Source organism: Mobula hypostoma, chromosome 9, assembly GCF_963921235.1.
Source record: "Mobula hypostoma chromosome 9, sMobHyp1.1, whole genome shotgun sequence".
In the NCBI taxonomy this organism is placed as follows: domain Eukaryota; kingdom Metazoa; phylum Chordata; class Chondrichthyes; order Myliobatiformes; family Myliobatidae; genus Mobula; species Mobula hypostoma.
In genome coordinates this window covers 29,971,666-29,990,000 of record NC_086105.1, presented here as the reverse complement: position 1 = coordinate 29,990,000, position 18,335 = coordinate 29,971,666, and the positions used below count along the sequence as shown (strand labels likewise).

General features: G+C 41.1%; 1 protein-coding gene across 2 annotated transcripts in view; it reads left to right on the top strand.

Moving 5' to 3' along the window:
• The window catches only part of LOC134351595 (IQ motif and SEC7 domain-containing protein 3-like), a 422,303-nt gene that overhangs the window by 344,921 nt on the left and 59,047 nt on the right, over positions 1 to 18,335 (top strand). For both annotated transcript variants that reach the window (XM_063057957.1, XM_063057959.1), the window contains exons 8-11: positions 1,251 to 1,390; positions 7,029 to 7,154; positions 8,661 to 8,760; positions 14,739 to 14,900. In XM_063057957.1, coding sequence (XP_062914027.1) covers positions 1,251 to 1,390; positions 7,029 to 7,154; positions 8,661 to 8,760; positions 14,739 to 14,900 — 528 coding nt within the window. The remainder of the gene's footprint in view (positions 1 to 1,250; positions 1,391 to 7,028; positions 7,155 to 8,660; positions 8,761 to 14,738; positions 14,901 to 18,335) is intronic.

Genomic DNA, 18,335 nt, shown 5'->3' with positions numbered 1-18,335 from the left:
AACTGAACCTCAGGAAGAGGTTGTGAAACTTTAAAGGTAATTAAGTCTTTTAATGCAGCCCTTGAGTGTTCAGTCCAGTGGAGAGGTAGATAGCAGCGAAGGATATGGAATGGATTTTTACATATAATCTAATGGCTGCAATAAATCCAACGTGAAAAGGAACATGAATGGGTTTTGTAATGGATATTAACGCAGGAAGGACTGGATAAGCAAAGGAGGGGAACACCTTAGTTGGAGTAGTCCCTACAAATGGAAGTTTTAGACTTGGATCAAATATGATATAATAAGGCCGAAGACTAAAGCAATAGAAGAGAGTGGTTGTGAAATAATAGCAGGTTACCCACGTTAAACTCATAGAGAGGTCTGGAGTAAAGCAGTCACATAAGCATTCTAAAGAAGGCTGAGCAAGAACATTTCAGATCGTTGTATATAGACAGCTGTTAACATTCCTACTAAAGGAGGAGGTTAAAATTGGGAATGTGTACTGACCCATTCCAAAGTCTGGGCCGATTACTCCCAAGGCAAATGCTGGATTTTAAATGCTGCACCAGGAAAATGATTTCACATCTTCCTGTCATGACAGTTCAATTAAAGGTGATTTCCTGGTCTTGAAGCTGAGTGATGAGAGATCTGCAGGGGAACCATGGCAAGCTAGAGGTGGCTTTATTTTGATGAGTGAAAGGGCAAAGATGTCGCAGAATACCATCAGGAAGAGAATTCAGCCTCGCACTCATGGACAGGGTCCATTTTCTGGTGCTGCCGTTTGATTGGATGAAATCATGGAACATCTTCACTTGGGGTTTAGCTTCATCTTCAGAGGATTCAGAAAATTAAAGTGAATGAAGGATTGGAAAGTGTCCTGTCCCAGGCCAGTGACATGTGATGATTTGGGATTATTCATTCCACCGCTGTCTACCAACTCCATTGGCTTAAATAAACCATGAGTATAATTATATGTTTAAATAGAAAGAAGTGAAGTAATAAAATGTAATAAAAATTGGTTTTCCAATCATTGCTTGAATGTCATTTGTCATGGTGATGAGGAAGCTGACAGAAAGACTGGTAAAACAAGTTATTTGGCATGGTTAGGATTCTTGATTTGACAGTCAGGTCAATTTACAGTGTATTTAAGATGAACCAACTTTAAATATTATTAATTCTACTTAATGTGAATCCAATTTCTTTGATTCTGCACCTGCAGCGTTTAGTACTTATTTATGTCTTCTCATTCCCTCACTTCCATTAATTAGGTGTGGATGATGGAGTGGACATTCCCCGTGAGATGGTTGTTGGGATTTATGAACGAATTCAACAGAAAGAATTAAAATCCAATGAAGATCATGTGACATATGTAACCAAAGTAGAAAAATCAATTGTGGGAATGAAAGCAGTAAGTTCAGTGAATCTTTGCTAATTACGTCTCAGAGGTAACCACACATGATGCAGATATGCCTTATTTCCACTCCCTACATAGGTACCTTGTTCATTATAGTCCGTAGAATCAAAATCAAGTCAGGTTTATTATTACTGGCACATAGTGCGAAATTTGTTGTTTTGTGACAGCAGTTGTTCTGTTCACAGACCTGGTTCAATGGGGCTGAAAGGCACAGACTCCAATTATTTATTTAGAACCACACAACTTTGTTAATTAGGACAGAACAGCAAACATTAAAATACGTACCTAGGTATGCACGGGCCCCTCTCACTGCAGCGCCCCTCCCACTCTGCCCAATCCTCAGCAGCCCCGAAGAACTACCCCCAAGACCCTTACCACTCTATTTTCACACCCTCTGCACTGATATAAAATGCTGCAGTTCACCTAACCTTCATGTTCCCACAGCTGTATTCCCAAGGTATATTGTGTTCCCGTGGTGGTATTCCCGTGGTAGCATTCAAAGTTCCTGCAGCTAGTTCTGATACATTCAAAGCCATGGTGGTTGGGAGACATTTGGCAAGCACAAAGATTAACCCTTTACAATACAGCAATTCATAAAAAAATATAAATTACAATAAGAAATATACAGTACTTTCCATTTAATTAAAATGGGCAGAGCATTCTAACTGGGTCTATCACTGTCTGGTTGCGGGGGGCGGGGGGGAGGGATTGCTACTGCACAGGATTGAAATAAGCTGCAGAGAGTTGAACATTTAGTCAGCTCCATCATGGGCACCGGCCTTCATGGTATCTAGGACATCTTCAGAAAGGCCGTATCCATCATTATGGATCGCCATCACCCAGGTCATGCGTCGTTCTCATTGTTACCATCAAGGCAAAGTTACTTTAAGTGTGAAGGCACACACTCAACAATTCAAGAACAGTTTCCTCCCCTCTGCCATCCTTTTTCTGAATGGACATTCAACCCTAACCCTACCTCACTACTTTTTAATTTCTATTTTTCCAATACTTATTAAATGTAACAATTCTATATTTAATGTAATTGGTGTTTTTTCTCTTATCATTATGTATTGCATTGTACTACTGCCGCAAACTCAACAAATTTCACGACATATACCGGTGATACTAAACCAGATTCTGACTCTAAGTAGTGCAAACAGAGAGAAACAAAATAGTGAGTTTGAGTTTCTGGATTGGTTCATTGTAAGTTGTTTTCAAAATCCCTGTTTCGTGGCCAACTGTGAAATTTCTTTTAATTTGAAATATGTCTGCAATCTGGGTAAGGAGAAAGACTCTGAGTAGGATCTGATATTGCACAGTAGAGTAAGGTGGGCATTGGTGAAAGACATCTTGCTTTGCATCTGTCGGCATTTTTTTCTTTAAACTGAACCGAAACCTTATTCAGTCAGCTTTGAGTGATAGGAGACACTGGAGACAAAATTGCACCATATTATGCCTGGGAGTCAGAAACTCAACCATCCACTTATTGAACTGCTGACAATGTTTAACTGACTTTAGTGGCTTCTGCAATTTTTTAATTGCTTTCGTGACTGTAATTTTTTCTTGTGCACATTGGATTCTTATGATTCTCTGTAGATTGATTTTGCAACAAATTAATGTCAGATATTGCTCTGCTTACAGTGAATATTACCATTAAACTTGCTCTGTCCTTCAAAATGGCTTTTGAACAGCTGTTGACATATTCTTATCATGTTCTGCAACCTATCAGCAGAGGCCGAAAGGCTCAGATGTGCCATCTAGTGGCCAATACAGGGGTGCTGAATAAATCAGCCCGTGGCTCAGAGAAGATATACAATATGCTTTCCACAGAAAAAAGACGGATATAATTCTAGCCTTGATCGGCTGAGTGAGGTACCTTTCTTTCTCCAAATTGATCTGACCAACAGGAAACTATCACAGAGAAGGATAAAGTACAATTTGGAGAAAAGAATAAAGATAAATCTACAAACATGAGAAATCCAAGGAAAGACAGACAAAATGCTGGAGGAACTCAACGTATCTATGGGAAAGAGTAAAGAGTTGATGTTTCTGGCCGAGACCCTTCATCACGACTGGAAAAAAACATGAGAAGTCAGAGTAAGAAGATGGGGGGAAGAGAGGAAAAAGTACAAGGCAATAGGTGATAGGTGAAACGGGGAGGGGGGAGGAAGGTGAAGTAAAGAGCTGGGAAGTTGATTAGTGAAAGAGATAAAGGGCTGGAGGAGGGGGAATCTGACAGGAGATGGTAGAGCACCATGGAGAAGAAACAGGATTGGAGAGTGCTGGTGGGGGGTGGGGGGTGGTAAATTACATGAAGTTCAAGAAATCGATGTTCATGCCATCTGGTTGGAGGCTACCCAGCCGGAATATAAGTTGTTGCTTCTCCAACCTGAGTGTGGAGTCGTCACTGCAGTAGAGGAGGCCATGGACTGGCATGTCGGAATGGCAGTGGGAGGTAAAATTGAAATAGGTGGCTATCGGGGCATCCCGCTTTTTCTGGTGGACGGAACGTAGGTGCTTGATGAAGCAGTCTTCCAATCTACATCGGGTCTCACTGATATATAGGAGGTCACACCGGGAGCACCGGATACAGTAGATGACCCCAGGTGAAGTGTTGCCTCACCTGGGAGGACTGCTTGGGCCCTGAATGGATAAATATACTCTGAATGGTAACACTAGAGAACAAAGATTTTGCTTCCTGAATACTTTTGGGTGTATCTTATGGATTTTGGGCTGCTGATCATGAAAATCACAGTGAAATTTTTCTGTCATGCACCATTTTTTTCTGAATTCATCTACATTTGTTATTTCAGTTCATAATTCAATTCAGTGACAATGTCAGCTGAAAAGTTTTCTGTCTTATCCAGATGTGCCTGGACGTTCTTGGGCAGGGCAGATGCTGCATGGCAGGACAGGTTTTAGAAAGACTTTAAATTTCCATGGAGGATTTCAATATTTGAGACAGATGTTTCTCAAAATAATTGATGCCTAGATTAAGGAAGGGGTTTTTGTTGGTCCACAAATCAAACAAGTCATCAATGAACATCTTCTAGTGGGACCAGAAAAAATTGCATGAAAGGTATTCAAGGTGTTGATAATTCTCCTGGCAACACCAAACTATGTGCAGCTGGTTGACAACCTGCTTAAAGCATGCAAAACGACAAAGTAAAACATGTCACCAAAGATATATTTTCTGCATTCTCATTTAGACTTTTTCCCTGCAAATCCTGGCACTGTCAGTAACAATCATGGTGAAAGGTTTCACCAGGACATTGTGGTCATAGAGAAATGGGTTCAGGGCAACTGGAATCTATCATTGCTAGATTCCTAGATACTTTAGCGAGAAGCCTCAGATACTGAGTACAAATGAAAATAATTCACAAAACATTTCTAGCTTCATTGAACTATTGCAAAGCATCAGCACCATTATGCAGTTAAATGCATTATATTCAATAAAAGTTAATTTCTTGTTTCTCCAAATTTCTACACAATACAAGTAGTCTGGAATTATATTTGTATTTGGCTTTGAGCGGTCTATCAAAAACAAAAAAAAATTCTGAGGAAACTACACTTTAAAAAAAGAGTTGTTGTCCTGTGTGATCTTAATAGAGTTGAATTGCAATGTGCTCCAGGGGGAACAAATAATAGCTTGAAATTCCATGGGTGATTTACTTGTTTTCCCTGTAACTCTTGTGGATCTCCAGAATTAATCTGAGAATTAGTTAGACAAGAGAGCGAAAGGCACCTGAACTCCCACAAAATCTCTACAGCATCTAGCAAGTAAAGACACCCATTTCACCTTCAAAGCTATGATACCAAACAAACTCATCTCCAAGCTCTTGGGTCTAAAGACTTCCTTCACCTCTGCCACGATTACTCTCAACACTGGTGCTTCACAAGGTTACATCCTCAGCCCCCTAGTTTACTCCCTGCGCACTCATAACTGTGTGGCCAGATTCTGCTCTGTTTCCATCTACAAGTTTGCAAATACCACCATAGTAGGCTGTAACTCAAACAGCGATGAGTCAGAGTATAAGATGGCGATATAGAGTTGGTCATTAACTTTAGGAATGGGGATGATGACCATGCTGCTCTTAACATTGAGAAGGTTGAGAGCCTCAGGTTCCTAATGTGAACAACACCGAGAGCCTGGCCTGGTCCAACCATGTTGAAGCCACAGCCAAGAAAGCCCACCAGTGTTTCCATTTCTACAGGAGTCTAAAGAAATTAGGTATGTCTCCTTTGACCCTTACGAATTTCCAGATATGCTCTGTAGAAAACGTCCTATCTGGGTGCATCACAGCTTGGTTGGCAGCTGCTCTGCCTGTGACAGTAAGAAACTTCAGAGAGATGTGAGCACAGCTCAGCACATCATGGAAACTGGCCTCCCCGCCATGGATTCTATACTTCTCACTGACTCAGCATAATCAGACATCCCACCCACTCAACTCATCCTGTCCTCTTGCCTCACCCACTGGGCAGAGGATACTAAAATCTGAAAGCATCTAACATCAGGCTCAAGGATGATGGAACAGTTCCCTTGTGTGATAAGATGAAATCTTGACCTCAGTGACTGAGGTCATATTATCACAGTAGGAAACTATGATAATAGTTTCCTTGCACTTTATTGTCTACCTGCACTGCACTTTCTCTGTAACTGTAACACTTCATTCTATACTCTGTTATTGTTATATTTGGTATCACCTGATGGCACTGTTGTAGTGAATTGATCTGTATGAATGGTGTACAAGATGGGTTTTCGCTGTACCTCTGTACATTTAATGATAATAAACCAATTTACCAATAAATCAAAATCAGTCCAATACTATAAATCTGTGACAGGTGAAACTGTAAATAGAAAATCCATAGGAGTCAAATGGGATTCTCTGTTTTTATATTATTGACAATTAAAAAAGGAGTGTGGTTATTTTTTGTGAAACATTGATATAATGGTTGCAATGCTGGTCTCTATATTAGCAGAAGATGATTGGAATTATACAAAGGTTCATGAAATTGATATTGGAAATTATTTAAAATTTTTAAAAACCGCACAAAAATGTTGGACTTGAAAATCCCGCAGATCTATAGTGCATGGTAGATACTGTACCTTTAATGTAGAAAAGTGTCTCAAAGCACTTCATGGGAGCATTATCAAACTAAAAACGACTTGAAAGCACAAAGAGAAGAATTAGGGCAGATGATCAAAGACTTATTGAAAGAGTACATTTTAAGAAAAGTCTTAACAAAGAGTGGTAGAAAGGAATTTGAGAGTTTAAGCCCAAGGCAGTTGAAGACATAGATATCAGTAGGGGAGAGATTAAATTCGGAGATGCTCAAAAGATGAAATAGTGAGACTCAGATATCTCAGAGAGTTAAATGGCTAAAAATTGTAAGTCCACCGAGAATTTGAAAACAAAGATGAGAATTTTAAAATTGGAACTGCAAGATGTATTAGATCATCTGCATATTATCCTGAGCATTTGCCCATGATATAATGCATTCTGCAGTTCCAAAGAAAAACAGAGACACCTTCTAGTATCTTCCATGTTGGTCAGCTTATCAGTGCTGGAGTAATGTGAGATAATGTTCATCCCGGACACCAAAGAGAACTCATTGTTTGGTACATTCACAGGATCTTTCTGTTCCCCATCGCCGATTGGTTTGTTGTAGCCGGCTCTTTGAGGTCATGGACATCAACAAAGCGCAGAAGCAGGCAGCTCATCAGCGAGAGGTCTTTCTTTTTAATGACTTGGTTGTGGTAAGAATCTCTCTATTGGCGCTTACATATCTGAGTAGAACTTCCCTTCAGCCATTAATAACAATTTGTCGAGGTCCTGTGGACCAAATGCGAGTGCAAATTTTTTTTAAATCCCTATTTCTTAAGTTTTAAATGTATTTATAATGTCATTATCAAGACTAGTTAGCCTGTTGAGCTTGTCTGACATAGGAAGAGTATTGTAATAATTGATACATATACAGCCTTTGATCTAAGATCTCAAAATGTACATGGTCAAGAAGAGCTTCCTCTGATTGAAGATATATCTGGTTTGTGATGATGTGAGTACATGATCTGGGACTGTACCGGATATCTTGGCAGCTGCCATGATGTTTCCAACTGCTGCACTCCATAATTCATCTGCTTTCTCAAGTCAGCTGGAAACAATGGCTTTCCCTTTCAAGAGTTAGAAATGGATTTCTCCAGATTGTCTGGCAGAGCATGAAAGCTCTCAACCCAGCAGTACAGTGAACTTCTGTCTGCATGTAAAAGCTGGGCTCTGGCGCTACGCTAAACAACAGTAATCAATTTGTCCTGATCTTTCCTCATGTCTTAACTCCTGCACTCACATGCTTGTATGGTACAGACCTGTAACCAATACCATTTCCCTTTCCCTTAATCTCTTTAAGCTTTGTTAAATTTAGCATTTGTGGACTCTTTTACATTGCTATTTAATAAACCAAGTAGCCAAGTTAGACCAACATACTTTATTGTAGATAAGCCATACTCATCTAGTAGTAGTAACTGGTTCACAAATGTACCAAAAGTACATTTCCTATATAGTACACATTGTTCTACAAGTACATATGCATGCATTATATGAAGACTCATACGGCGAGATTTGGGAACAGCTTCTTTCCAACTGCGGTAAGACTGCTGAACGGATCCTGACTCGGATCTGGGCCGTACCCTCCAAATATCCGGACCTGCCTCTCAGTTTTTTTGCACTACCTTACTTCCCATTTTTCTATTTTCTATTTATGATTTGTAACTTAATTTTTTAATATTTACTAATTTTAACTATGTTTAATATTTTTAATATTTAATATTTTTGTAATCCAGGGAGTTTGAAGCGCAGAATCAAATATCGCTGTGATGATTGTACGTTCTAGTACCAATTGTTTGGCGACAATAAAGTATAAAGTATATACAGGGACTGCACATGGTATAAATTACCTGACTTACAAAAACCTGATTTTACACAACTCCCATGCATTTTAAAACATTTATCATGCTAATAATAATAATAGTGTGATGTTAATAATGACTGGATACAGCATATTAGTCATTAATGTTAATGATGAATAGTACTAGAATGAATATTTAATGAAATGAGAATATTCTAGCAAGTGTAGGTAGAGTGATATGATATAGCTAGCTAAACAAATGACTTGAAGGGAAATTGGCTTACAAACTGTTCTCGGGAATGGAACCTTTGTGTAACCTGGGGACTGAATTAAGGCTGATTTAATTTATCATCTATTACAGATACTTAAACTGTGTGCAAAAAAGAAAAGTTCTGCCACATACAACTTCTACAAGTCTATTGGCCTATTGGGAATGCAGATTATTCTCTTTGAGACTGAATGTAAGTGTTTCTCAATTCTTCAAAATGATTCACATTGACCTAATGTTGTGATTGCTTTAGTAGGATCATAATAACATATTCTTCAGTTTATTTCCTTACCCTCAGTGCTAAAGTGATTGAAGAAAGTAACTCAGCTGGTAATTTAAGACAGAGCAGGTGTCAATCCTTCCTGATTTGGGAATGTTATATAATGTCATATAAATGTCAAACCTTCGAGTTATGTAATGCAATCAGAAATCAAAGCTGCAAAGCCTAGAAATTCTTTACCTCCTCAGTGACCTTGCTAATATGCCAGTGTGTTGAAAATCAGCAGATATCTTTAATGAAGAGTCCTCGGCTTTAAAATTCTACAAAGTACAAGACCAAAAGATATCATGATGGCCTATATGATGGCTATATGGCCTTTTCTTTGGATGCTCCACAATGGTAGAACATCAAAAGGACAGGTTAGCAATGAATCACAAAGGCAGGTAGGGAGGTGGAGGCTGACACAGGTTGAGTGAAATAAGAGAACCAGCTGGTGAAGACTGAAACCTTGAGGCTAATGTTGGGGCATGCCCAAGAGTGTGGCAATGGATGTATGTGGCAATGGATGTATGGTCTCCTTCCTGAATTATCTGCAATTACATTAAAGTCAAATATGCAGGAATATACAAGAGAAAATCTGCAGATGCTGGAAATCTGAGCAACGCACACAAAATGCTGGAGGAACTCAGCAGGCCAGGCAGCATCTATGAAAAAAAGGCCAAAACCCTTCAGCAGGACTGGAGAAAACAATGGCTGAGGAGTAGATTTGAAAGGTGGGGGTAGGGAAGATAGAAACACCAGGCGATAGGTGAAAATTGGAAGGGAAGGGATGAAGCAAAGGGCTAGGAGGTTGATTGATGAAAGAGACAGAAGGCCATGGAAGAAAGAAAAGGTGGGGAGGAGCACCAGAGGGAGGCGATGGACGGTCAAGGAGATAACATGAGAGGGAGATCAGTGGGGAGGGACGAATGCACAAGGAAGCATGTGGAGGAAGGGAAGCCCCTTTCTTTGAAAAAGGAGGACACCTCCTTCGTTCTAGATTGAAAAACCTCATCCTGAGAGCAGATACGGTGGAGACGGAGGAATTGAGAGGGGGGATGGTGTTTCACACCACCAAACACAACTCCTCCCACCCCCCACTTCCTGCTTTCCGCGGGGATCGCTCCCTATGTGACTCCCTTGTCCATTCAGTGGGGACTCCCCACTGGCCTCCCTCCTGGTACTTATCCTTGCAAGCGGAACAGGTGCTACACCTGCCCCTACACCTCCTCCCTCACTACCAGTCAGGGCCTCAAACAGTCTTTCCAGGTGAGGCGACACTTCACCTGTGAGTCTGTTGGGGTCATGTACTCTGTTCAGTGCTCCCAGTGTGGCCTCCTGTATATCGGTGGGAGACGGCATAGATTGGGAGACCACTTAGCCGAGCATCTCCACTCCATCGGCCAGAACAAGTGGGATCTCCCAGTGGCCACCCATTTTAATTCCACTTCCCATTCCCCTTCTGATATGCTCATCCATGGCCACCTCCACTGTTGGGATAAGGCCACATTTAGATTGGAGCAACAACACCATATATTCCATTTGGGTAGCCTCCAACCTGATGGCATGAACATCGATTTCTCAAACTTCCAGTAATGCCGGCCCCCACCCCCACCTTCACCATTTCCCATCCCCTTGTCCCTCTCTCCTTGCCCACCCATCACCTCCCTCTGGTGCTCCTCCCTCCCCCCCCCACACTTTTTTCGTTCTACCATGGCCTTGTGTCCCCAATCAACCTCCTAGCTCTTTGCTTCATCCCTCCCCCCTCCAAGTTTCACCTATTGCCTGGTGTTTCTCTCTCCTGTCCCCCCATATTTCAAATCTACTCCTCTGCTTTTTTTCTCCCGTCCTGACGAAGGGTTTTGGCCCGAAACATCGACTGTACTTTTTTCCATAGATGCTGCCTGGCCAGCTGAGTTCCTCCAGCATTTTCAGTGTGTAGGCATATATTCGTGTAAATATGTATAGTACCTAGAAAAACATTCACAAAGTTAATAATCCAAGCTGGAAATCACACTTTTCTTTAATAAATACATTTTCTTAAAAATTGTGTCACACAGAAACAACATTGGATTACTCAATAGAATTTCTAGCATCGTGCATTTTCTCTCAGCATTTTTTCTCTCCTCCTATGTTTCTCCCAGTCCCTATCAAGGGAAGGCCTGTGTGCTCACCACGTTGAATATCATGATGCCATTAGCTGACTTATGGGAATTCAAGATAAAACATTTAATGAAGAAGAGTTTTCTGTATTTTAATGATTAGATGTTGTGATACATGAGCCTAGAAATTATTGCTTGTCTGCAGACAATGAACAGAATACCTTCAAACCAGATAATTCAATTTGACCTGACACACAGTCTATTTCAAAATAATGTATCAAGTTTCTCTTGTTTTATGAGCCTCATTAGCCAACTCAGAAGCAACAAAATTGGAGAGGAATGATGTCATCCTTAATCTCAAAGAACTGGCTAAGGAGAAGTTTTATTAGTCCTATTAGACAGAATAGTCAAATTAAACATCTTGACGTTTTCTTCTGCACATTTATGCTCCATGCTTCTGTGCTATCTTACTATTGATATTTATAACATCTCTCACTTTCGTACAATAGTTCCCTATTGCCTTGGTGAGAGAGGATAAAGCTAGGGTGGGCAGAACAATGTAAGGAGATCTTCATTAACAGCAGGAGGGAAATAATGAAAATCCCACTTTATGTTTTTGTTCTGTTCCTGTTACTGCTCCAATTAAGAATTGCTCCCACACGAGAAGAGGACAAGAAAGGGATCTGTGTGTTCTTTATTATGTTCTTGAGCATAAAGTAGCTATCATACAAGTACACAATTGAGGCCCAGATGCGGAGACTCTGATATTCAGCCTCTCAACACCTGGCAGGAAACGCCATGGAACTGCCGGGCATGTGACGCATATCTCTGTGGCTAGAGGGCGACAAGGGAAAGAGGAGGTTCACTCAGACTCAAAGGAGGGGATTTATGTGTGGAACTGGAAGAAGTGGGAAAGATCCTTAATAAGTACTTAATCAGTATTATCCAAAGAGAAATGCGTGGTTGATAGTGAGATTTGGGAAGGTTAAGTTGATCATCGAGGTCATGTTAATATTAAAAAGGAGGAGGTGTTTGGAATCTTGAGAAACATTAAGTTGGATACACCCAGAGCCTGATGGGATCAATCTGAGAATACTGAAGGTAGCAAGGGGGGAGGTAGAGATATTTGTATCCTCATTAACTACAGGCAAGGTACCGGAGGACTGGAGCATAGCCAGTACTGTTCCTCTGCAGAAGAAGGGCAACAGGAGCAAACCAGGAAATAACAGGCAAGTGAACCTTGCTTCAGGGCTAAGGAATTTATTGGAAAAGATTGTTAGGACCAGGACTTCCTTGCATTTGGAATGCATGGGTTTATTAGGGATAGTCACCATGCTTGATATTGAGCAGGAAGGGAAAAAGATGACTGATAATGGTTGAGCAATAGTGGGTATGAACTTCAATAATTCATTAAACAGCATCCCTTGGGGTAGGTTAGTCCGGACAATTAAGTCACATGGAGTTTAGAGTGACTTGAGAAATTGGATCCAAAATTGCCTTAATCATAGAGTGTGATGATAGAGGGGGTGTTTTTCCAACTGGAGATTTTTTGATCAGTGCCAGGACATCCTTTGTCTAAAAAGTATATGAATGATCTGGATGAAAATATTTGCAGCCTGATGGGTAAATTCACAGATTACACAGAATATTCTGAGCTTTCTGATACTTGAACTTCAACAACCACCGCCCCCCTCCACATTTCACTTTCTGCAAGGATCACTCCCTATGCAACTGCCTTGTCCACTTGTCCCTCCCTACTGATCTCCCTCCTGGTGCTTATCCTTGCAAGCAGAACAAGTGCTACACCTGCCCCTACACCTCCTCCCTCACTACCATTCAGGACCCCAAACAGTCCTTCCAGGTGAGGTGACACTTCACCTGTGAGTCTGTTCGGGTCACCTACTGTGTTCAGTGCTCCTGGTGTGGCCTCTTGTATATTGGTGAGACCCAACGTAGATTAGGAGATTGCTTTGTCCAGCACAGATGCTCCATCCACCAGAAAAAGTGGGATTTCATGGTGGCCACCCATTTCAATTCTACTTCCCATTCCCATTCCGACATGCCCATCCACGGCCTCTGCTACTGTTGTGATGAGGCCACACTCAGGTTGATGGAGCAACACCTTATATTCTGTCTGGGTAGCCTCCAACCTGATGGCATGTTCATCGATTTCTCAATCTTCTGGTAATTGACCACCTTCACCATTCCCCATTCCTGTTTCCTTCTTCACCTTATCTCTGCCTATCACCTCCCTCTGGTGGGCTCCCCCCTTCCCTTTATTTCATGGTCTTCCATTCTGCCCTATCAGATTCCTCCCCCCCACTTTCTCCAGCCCTTTATCTTGTTCACTAATCACTTTCCCAGCTCTTTACTTCACCCCCCCCGTCCCAGTTTCTCCTATCACCTGCCACCTTGTACTTCTGCCTCCCTTCCTCCCATCTTGTTGGTCTGACTCCTTCCCGTTTCATTTCCAGTCCTGATGAAGGGTCTTGGCCCAAAACATCGACTGTTTACTCTTTTCCATTGATGCTACCTGGCCTGTTGAGTTCCTCCAGCAACTTGCGTGTATTGCTTAGGATTTCCAGCACCTGCAGATTTTCTTCTGTTTGTTACACAGAATATGTTTTTTTTGCAGAAAACTGGAGCTGTGGGCTTGCTCTTTCTCAGTTTGACTGGGGTATTAACTGGATAGTGAGAAAGCAAAGGATACTGTAAGACCAGAGAGATCTGACCAGATGGATGTGAGTGATGCATCGTGGAAGGTCAAATGCAAGAAGAAATAATGCAGTGCATGGCAGGACCCTTGGGAACATTGATTAATGGAGGGATATCGAGTGCAAGTCCATAGCTCCCTGAATGTGGCAATGCAACAGATTAGGACAGTAGAAAGGTATCTTTATTGGTTCTTGCACTGAGTATAAAAGTTGTGGTCATATTGCAATTATACAAAGTTTTGGTCAGGCCACCTTTGCAGTGTGTGTAGTTCTGTTTGCCGTATTATAGGAAAGATATGGAGGCTTTGGAGAAGGGGCAGACCATGTTCAACACACCTGGATTTGAGTGTATTAGATATAGAGAGGGACTGAATGAATACAGATTGATTTCTTTGGAGTATCAGAGGCTGAGGTGTGACTTGAAATAAAATTGAGATGCATCGATAATGTAGATTGTCAATGTTTTTTTGCTCGAGGTGGAAGTGTCAAATATAAAAGGGCAGAAGTTTAAGATGAGAGGGAAAAAGTCTGAAGGAGATTTGTGAGGCAACATCTTTTTACTGAGTGTGATAGGGGCCAGGGGAGGTGGTATGGCAAATTCAACAACAGTGTTTAACAGACATATGAGCAGGCAGGAATCAGAGGAATATGGCCCATGTGTATGTAGAAGAGATTCGTTTGTATTGGCATTGTTGTTGGCCCAGGCATTGTAGGCCAAAGAGCTCGTTCCTATGCTATGCTATACTACGTCCTATGTTCTTCCTACATTCAACAAAAACTGTGCACTCTTGTAAACCCAAACTCTGAATCATTAGAACGTGCTCTGGAACATTCATTCAGATCAGCCGAAGATAATGTGACCCTTATTCACTTTGTGAAGGTAACTTGTTCACTTATGTATGAACAAATGTACTTTCCTGAACTTTCTCTTTAAACAGTTAATTTTATATGGAGTTTTTTGCAGGACAAATCAAGGTTAATATCTCTGCTACCTCCTTATCTCCTTCAAATTAAAAATTGCATACTATAAGATGCAGAACAGGAAAGGACATTATTTACATTAATTGAGCTAATTCCTGAATGTTTCGTCTGCTAGTTTATCCTCATGGGATCACCTTGGTGTCATCCGTTTCCGGCTCAGAGAAGAAACAAGCAATCAGTTTCTGTGCACAAAGTTCAGAGGAACTCCAGAAGTTTGTTGAGGAGCTGAAAGAATCAATTGCTGAAGTAACAGAAATGGAGCAAATTCGAATTGACTGTGAGTAATTATGTTGACGTGGGCTTGTTTCCATTGCAGATATGTTGAGCCCAACTGGTTAAAGTGTGAAGCTTTTACCTAGCAAATATAGTAATTGTTGAATTCTGGGATTATCAGCCTGTGTTATTCTTGTAGCTCTGCAATATCAGAGGGAGCTGAGTGGCAGCATGAACAAGACTGCAGTTCTACTGGAAAACAATATATTGATGCAATCATGTTTTTACACTGGGTATTGGAAAATTGATATTTTAGGAAGTATTATAATGTTTATAAAGATTGTGTGACTATTCTTCAAAAATTCCTAAAATCTCCCTTAAGATTTTTCACATCATCTACCTGCACTGCACTGTCTCTGTTGCTATTACTCTTTATTCGACATTGTTTCTTAACCTTGTTCCACCTCAATGCTCTGTGTAATAATTTGATCTCTATGAACAATATACAAGACAAGCTTTTCACTCTATCTTGATACGTGTGACCATAATAAACCAATCCCAGCTCTAGTTCTAAAATTACCTCAGAAGATTGGGTCATGTAGAAAGCTTTTGAGATACTCCAGGCTTTTAACTTTACTTGGTGAATGCTCAAAGGTCGATTTTTCTTTCCATCTGTTCTGATTTTCACAATCCTTCTTTGGTGCCGTCAGGAACCTTCCTCCCAACAACAGTGGGATGATGGAGCGCTGATGTACTGACCAGAGCCGAGAAATAAGAATGGCATGCACACTCCATAACATTCCTCATGAATCTGAAGTCGTAACATAATCATGTTTGAAACATGTACTTGGAATCGTCTATTATTTAGAGAAGCGGTAGATCACCAAGTGAACTGTTGATACTGGGCAAATGTGCTGTGTAACATTTTCAGTCATAATTCCACAACCCATTGGAAGTGTCACTTCATGCTAGAATCAGAAGCAATTGAAATTAGTAAAAAAAAAGCTGCCCGCAATACGATCAGAATAAAATGTATTGACACAATTATCCCCAGAATTGTTTGTGCAATTATGTGCAGGCAGTGTGGGTGCAATGCTTCAAAGCACTTTATAGTTTTCACATAACTACTATAAGCCACGCTGATGTAGTTCTAATATATCTCTCTATTTCAACAACAATTCCTATTGCTGTTTTCTATTCATGGCCATCACAGTAAGAGGTATTAAATTTTTAATGTCAGCACTTTCCACTCACAGGCTGAGTTATAGGTTTAGCTAGGAGATTCAACTGAGGCAGATGAGGATGAGAAGTTACCTCTCACTGATTGTTACAGTACACGGATCTGGGTTTAGGAATCCGTGGATTAGTGCGCCACTTGGACACATGTCGGGGGCTGATCACCCCAGGCTGGGTCAACCGGGCGAGGGTGTCTGATGATTAAAGACCCGAAACACCCTGTGACCCCGGGTTCATCACTGAAGACGTGTCCAAGTAGCGCCAGAAGGTGTATTCTGCAACAATTACAGTACACGGATCTGGGTTTAGGTCAAGTTGTATAGGGGAGATGTGAGGATGAACGTTTTCACACAGCACATGCAATGACAGGGAACATACCACCTCCAGAGGTGACTGAACGAGAGGGTGATTTCAGAATGATATTGGTTGGCCACTTTGCATGGTAACAGGGATAAACTGGAGGGAAAGCCAAGGAGAGGGTATATAATAGAGCAAAAATTAGTGGGAAGTTGGAGGCTTGGGAAGCTTTTAAAGACCAACAGAAGGCAACTAAAAAGTCATTAAGGAGGTAAAGATGGAATACGAAAGTAAGCTAGCCAATAATATTAAAGAGAATATCAAAAGTTTATTCAGATATATAAAGTGTGAAGGAGATGAGAGTGGATATTGGACCACTGGAAAATGATGCTGGAGAGGTAGTAATGAGGGACAAGGAAATATTGGACAAGGTGAATAAATATTTTGCATCAGTCTTCACTGTGGAAGACATTGACAGTATGGTGGAAGTTCCAGGTGTCAGGGGTCATGAAGTGTGTGAAGTTACCATAACTAGAGAGAAGGTTCTTAGGAAACTGAAAGGTCCGAAGGTAGATAAATCACCTGGACCAGATGGTGTACACCCCAGAGTTCTGAAAGAGGTGACTGAAGAGATCATGGTGGCATTAGTAATGATCTTTCAAGAATCACCAGATACTGGTATGGTTCTGGAAGACTGGAAAATTACACATGTCACTGCGCTCTTCAAGAAGAGGGTGAGGCAGAAGAAAGGAAACTATAGGGCCAGTTAGTCTCTGACCTCAGTTGTTGGGAAGATGTTGGAGTCGATTATCAAGGATGGGGTGTAGGGGTACTTGGAGGCACATGATAAGACAGGCCGTAGTCGGCATGGTTTCCTCAAGGGAAAATCTTGCCTGACAAAGCTGTTGGATTTCTTGAAGAAATAACAAGCAAGATAGACAAAGGAAAATCGATTGCTGTTGTGTACTTAGATTTTCAGAAGGCCTTTGACAAGGTGCCATACACACTTAACAAGCTACGAGCCCATGGTATTACAGTAAAGATTCTAGCATGAATAAAAGCAGTGGCTGATTGGCAGGAGGCCAAGAGTGTGAATAAAGAGAGGCTTTTCTGGCTGGCTGCCGGTGACTAGTGGTGTTCCACAAGGGTCTGTGTTAGGACCAATTCATTTTACGTTTTACATCAATGATTTGCAGGATGGAACTAATAGCTTTGTTGCAAAGTTTGCAGACAATATAAAGATAGGTGGAGAGACAGGTAGTTTTAAGGAAGTAGAGAGGCTACAGAAGGACTTGGACAGATTATGAGAATGGTCTAGGAAATGGCAGATGGAATACAATGTCAGGAAGTGGTCATGCACTTCAGTAGAAGAAGTGAAAGGTATGACTATTTTCTAAATGGAGAAAAAATACAAAAAACTGAGGCACAAGGGGACTTGGGAGTTGTTGTGTAGGATACCCTAAAGGTTAATTTGCAGGTTGAGTCTGTGGTGAAGAAGGGAAATGCAATGTTAGCATTCATATCAAGAGGAATAGAATATAAAAGCAAGGATGTAATGTTGAGACTTCATAAAGCACTGGTGAGAGGCCTCACTTGGAGTATTGTGAGCAGTTTCCGTGCTCCTTATCTTAGAAAGGATGTGTTGAAACTGAAGATGGCTGAAGGGAGGTTCACACAAATAACTCCAGAATTGAATGGCGTCATATGAAGAGCATTTGGTACCTCTTGGCCTGTATTCACTGGAACTGAGAAAAGTGAGGGGTGACCTCATTTAAACCTATCAAATAGTGAAAGGCCTTGATAGAGTGGATGTGGAGAGGATGTTTCCTATGGTGGGGGAGTCTAAGACCAGAGGACACAGAATAGAGGGGCGTCATTGTAGAATGGAGATGAGGAGGGTGGTGAATCTGTGGAATTCTTTGCCACAGGCAGCAGTAGAGGCCTAGTCTTTGTGTATATTTAAGGC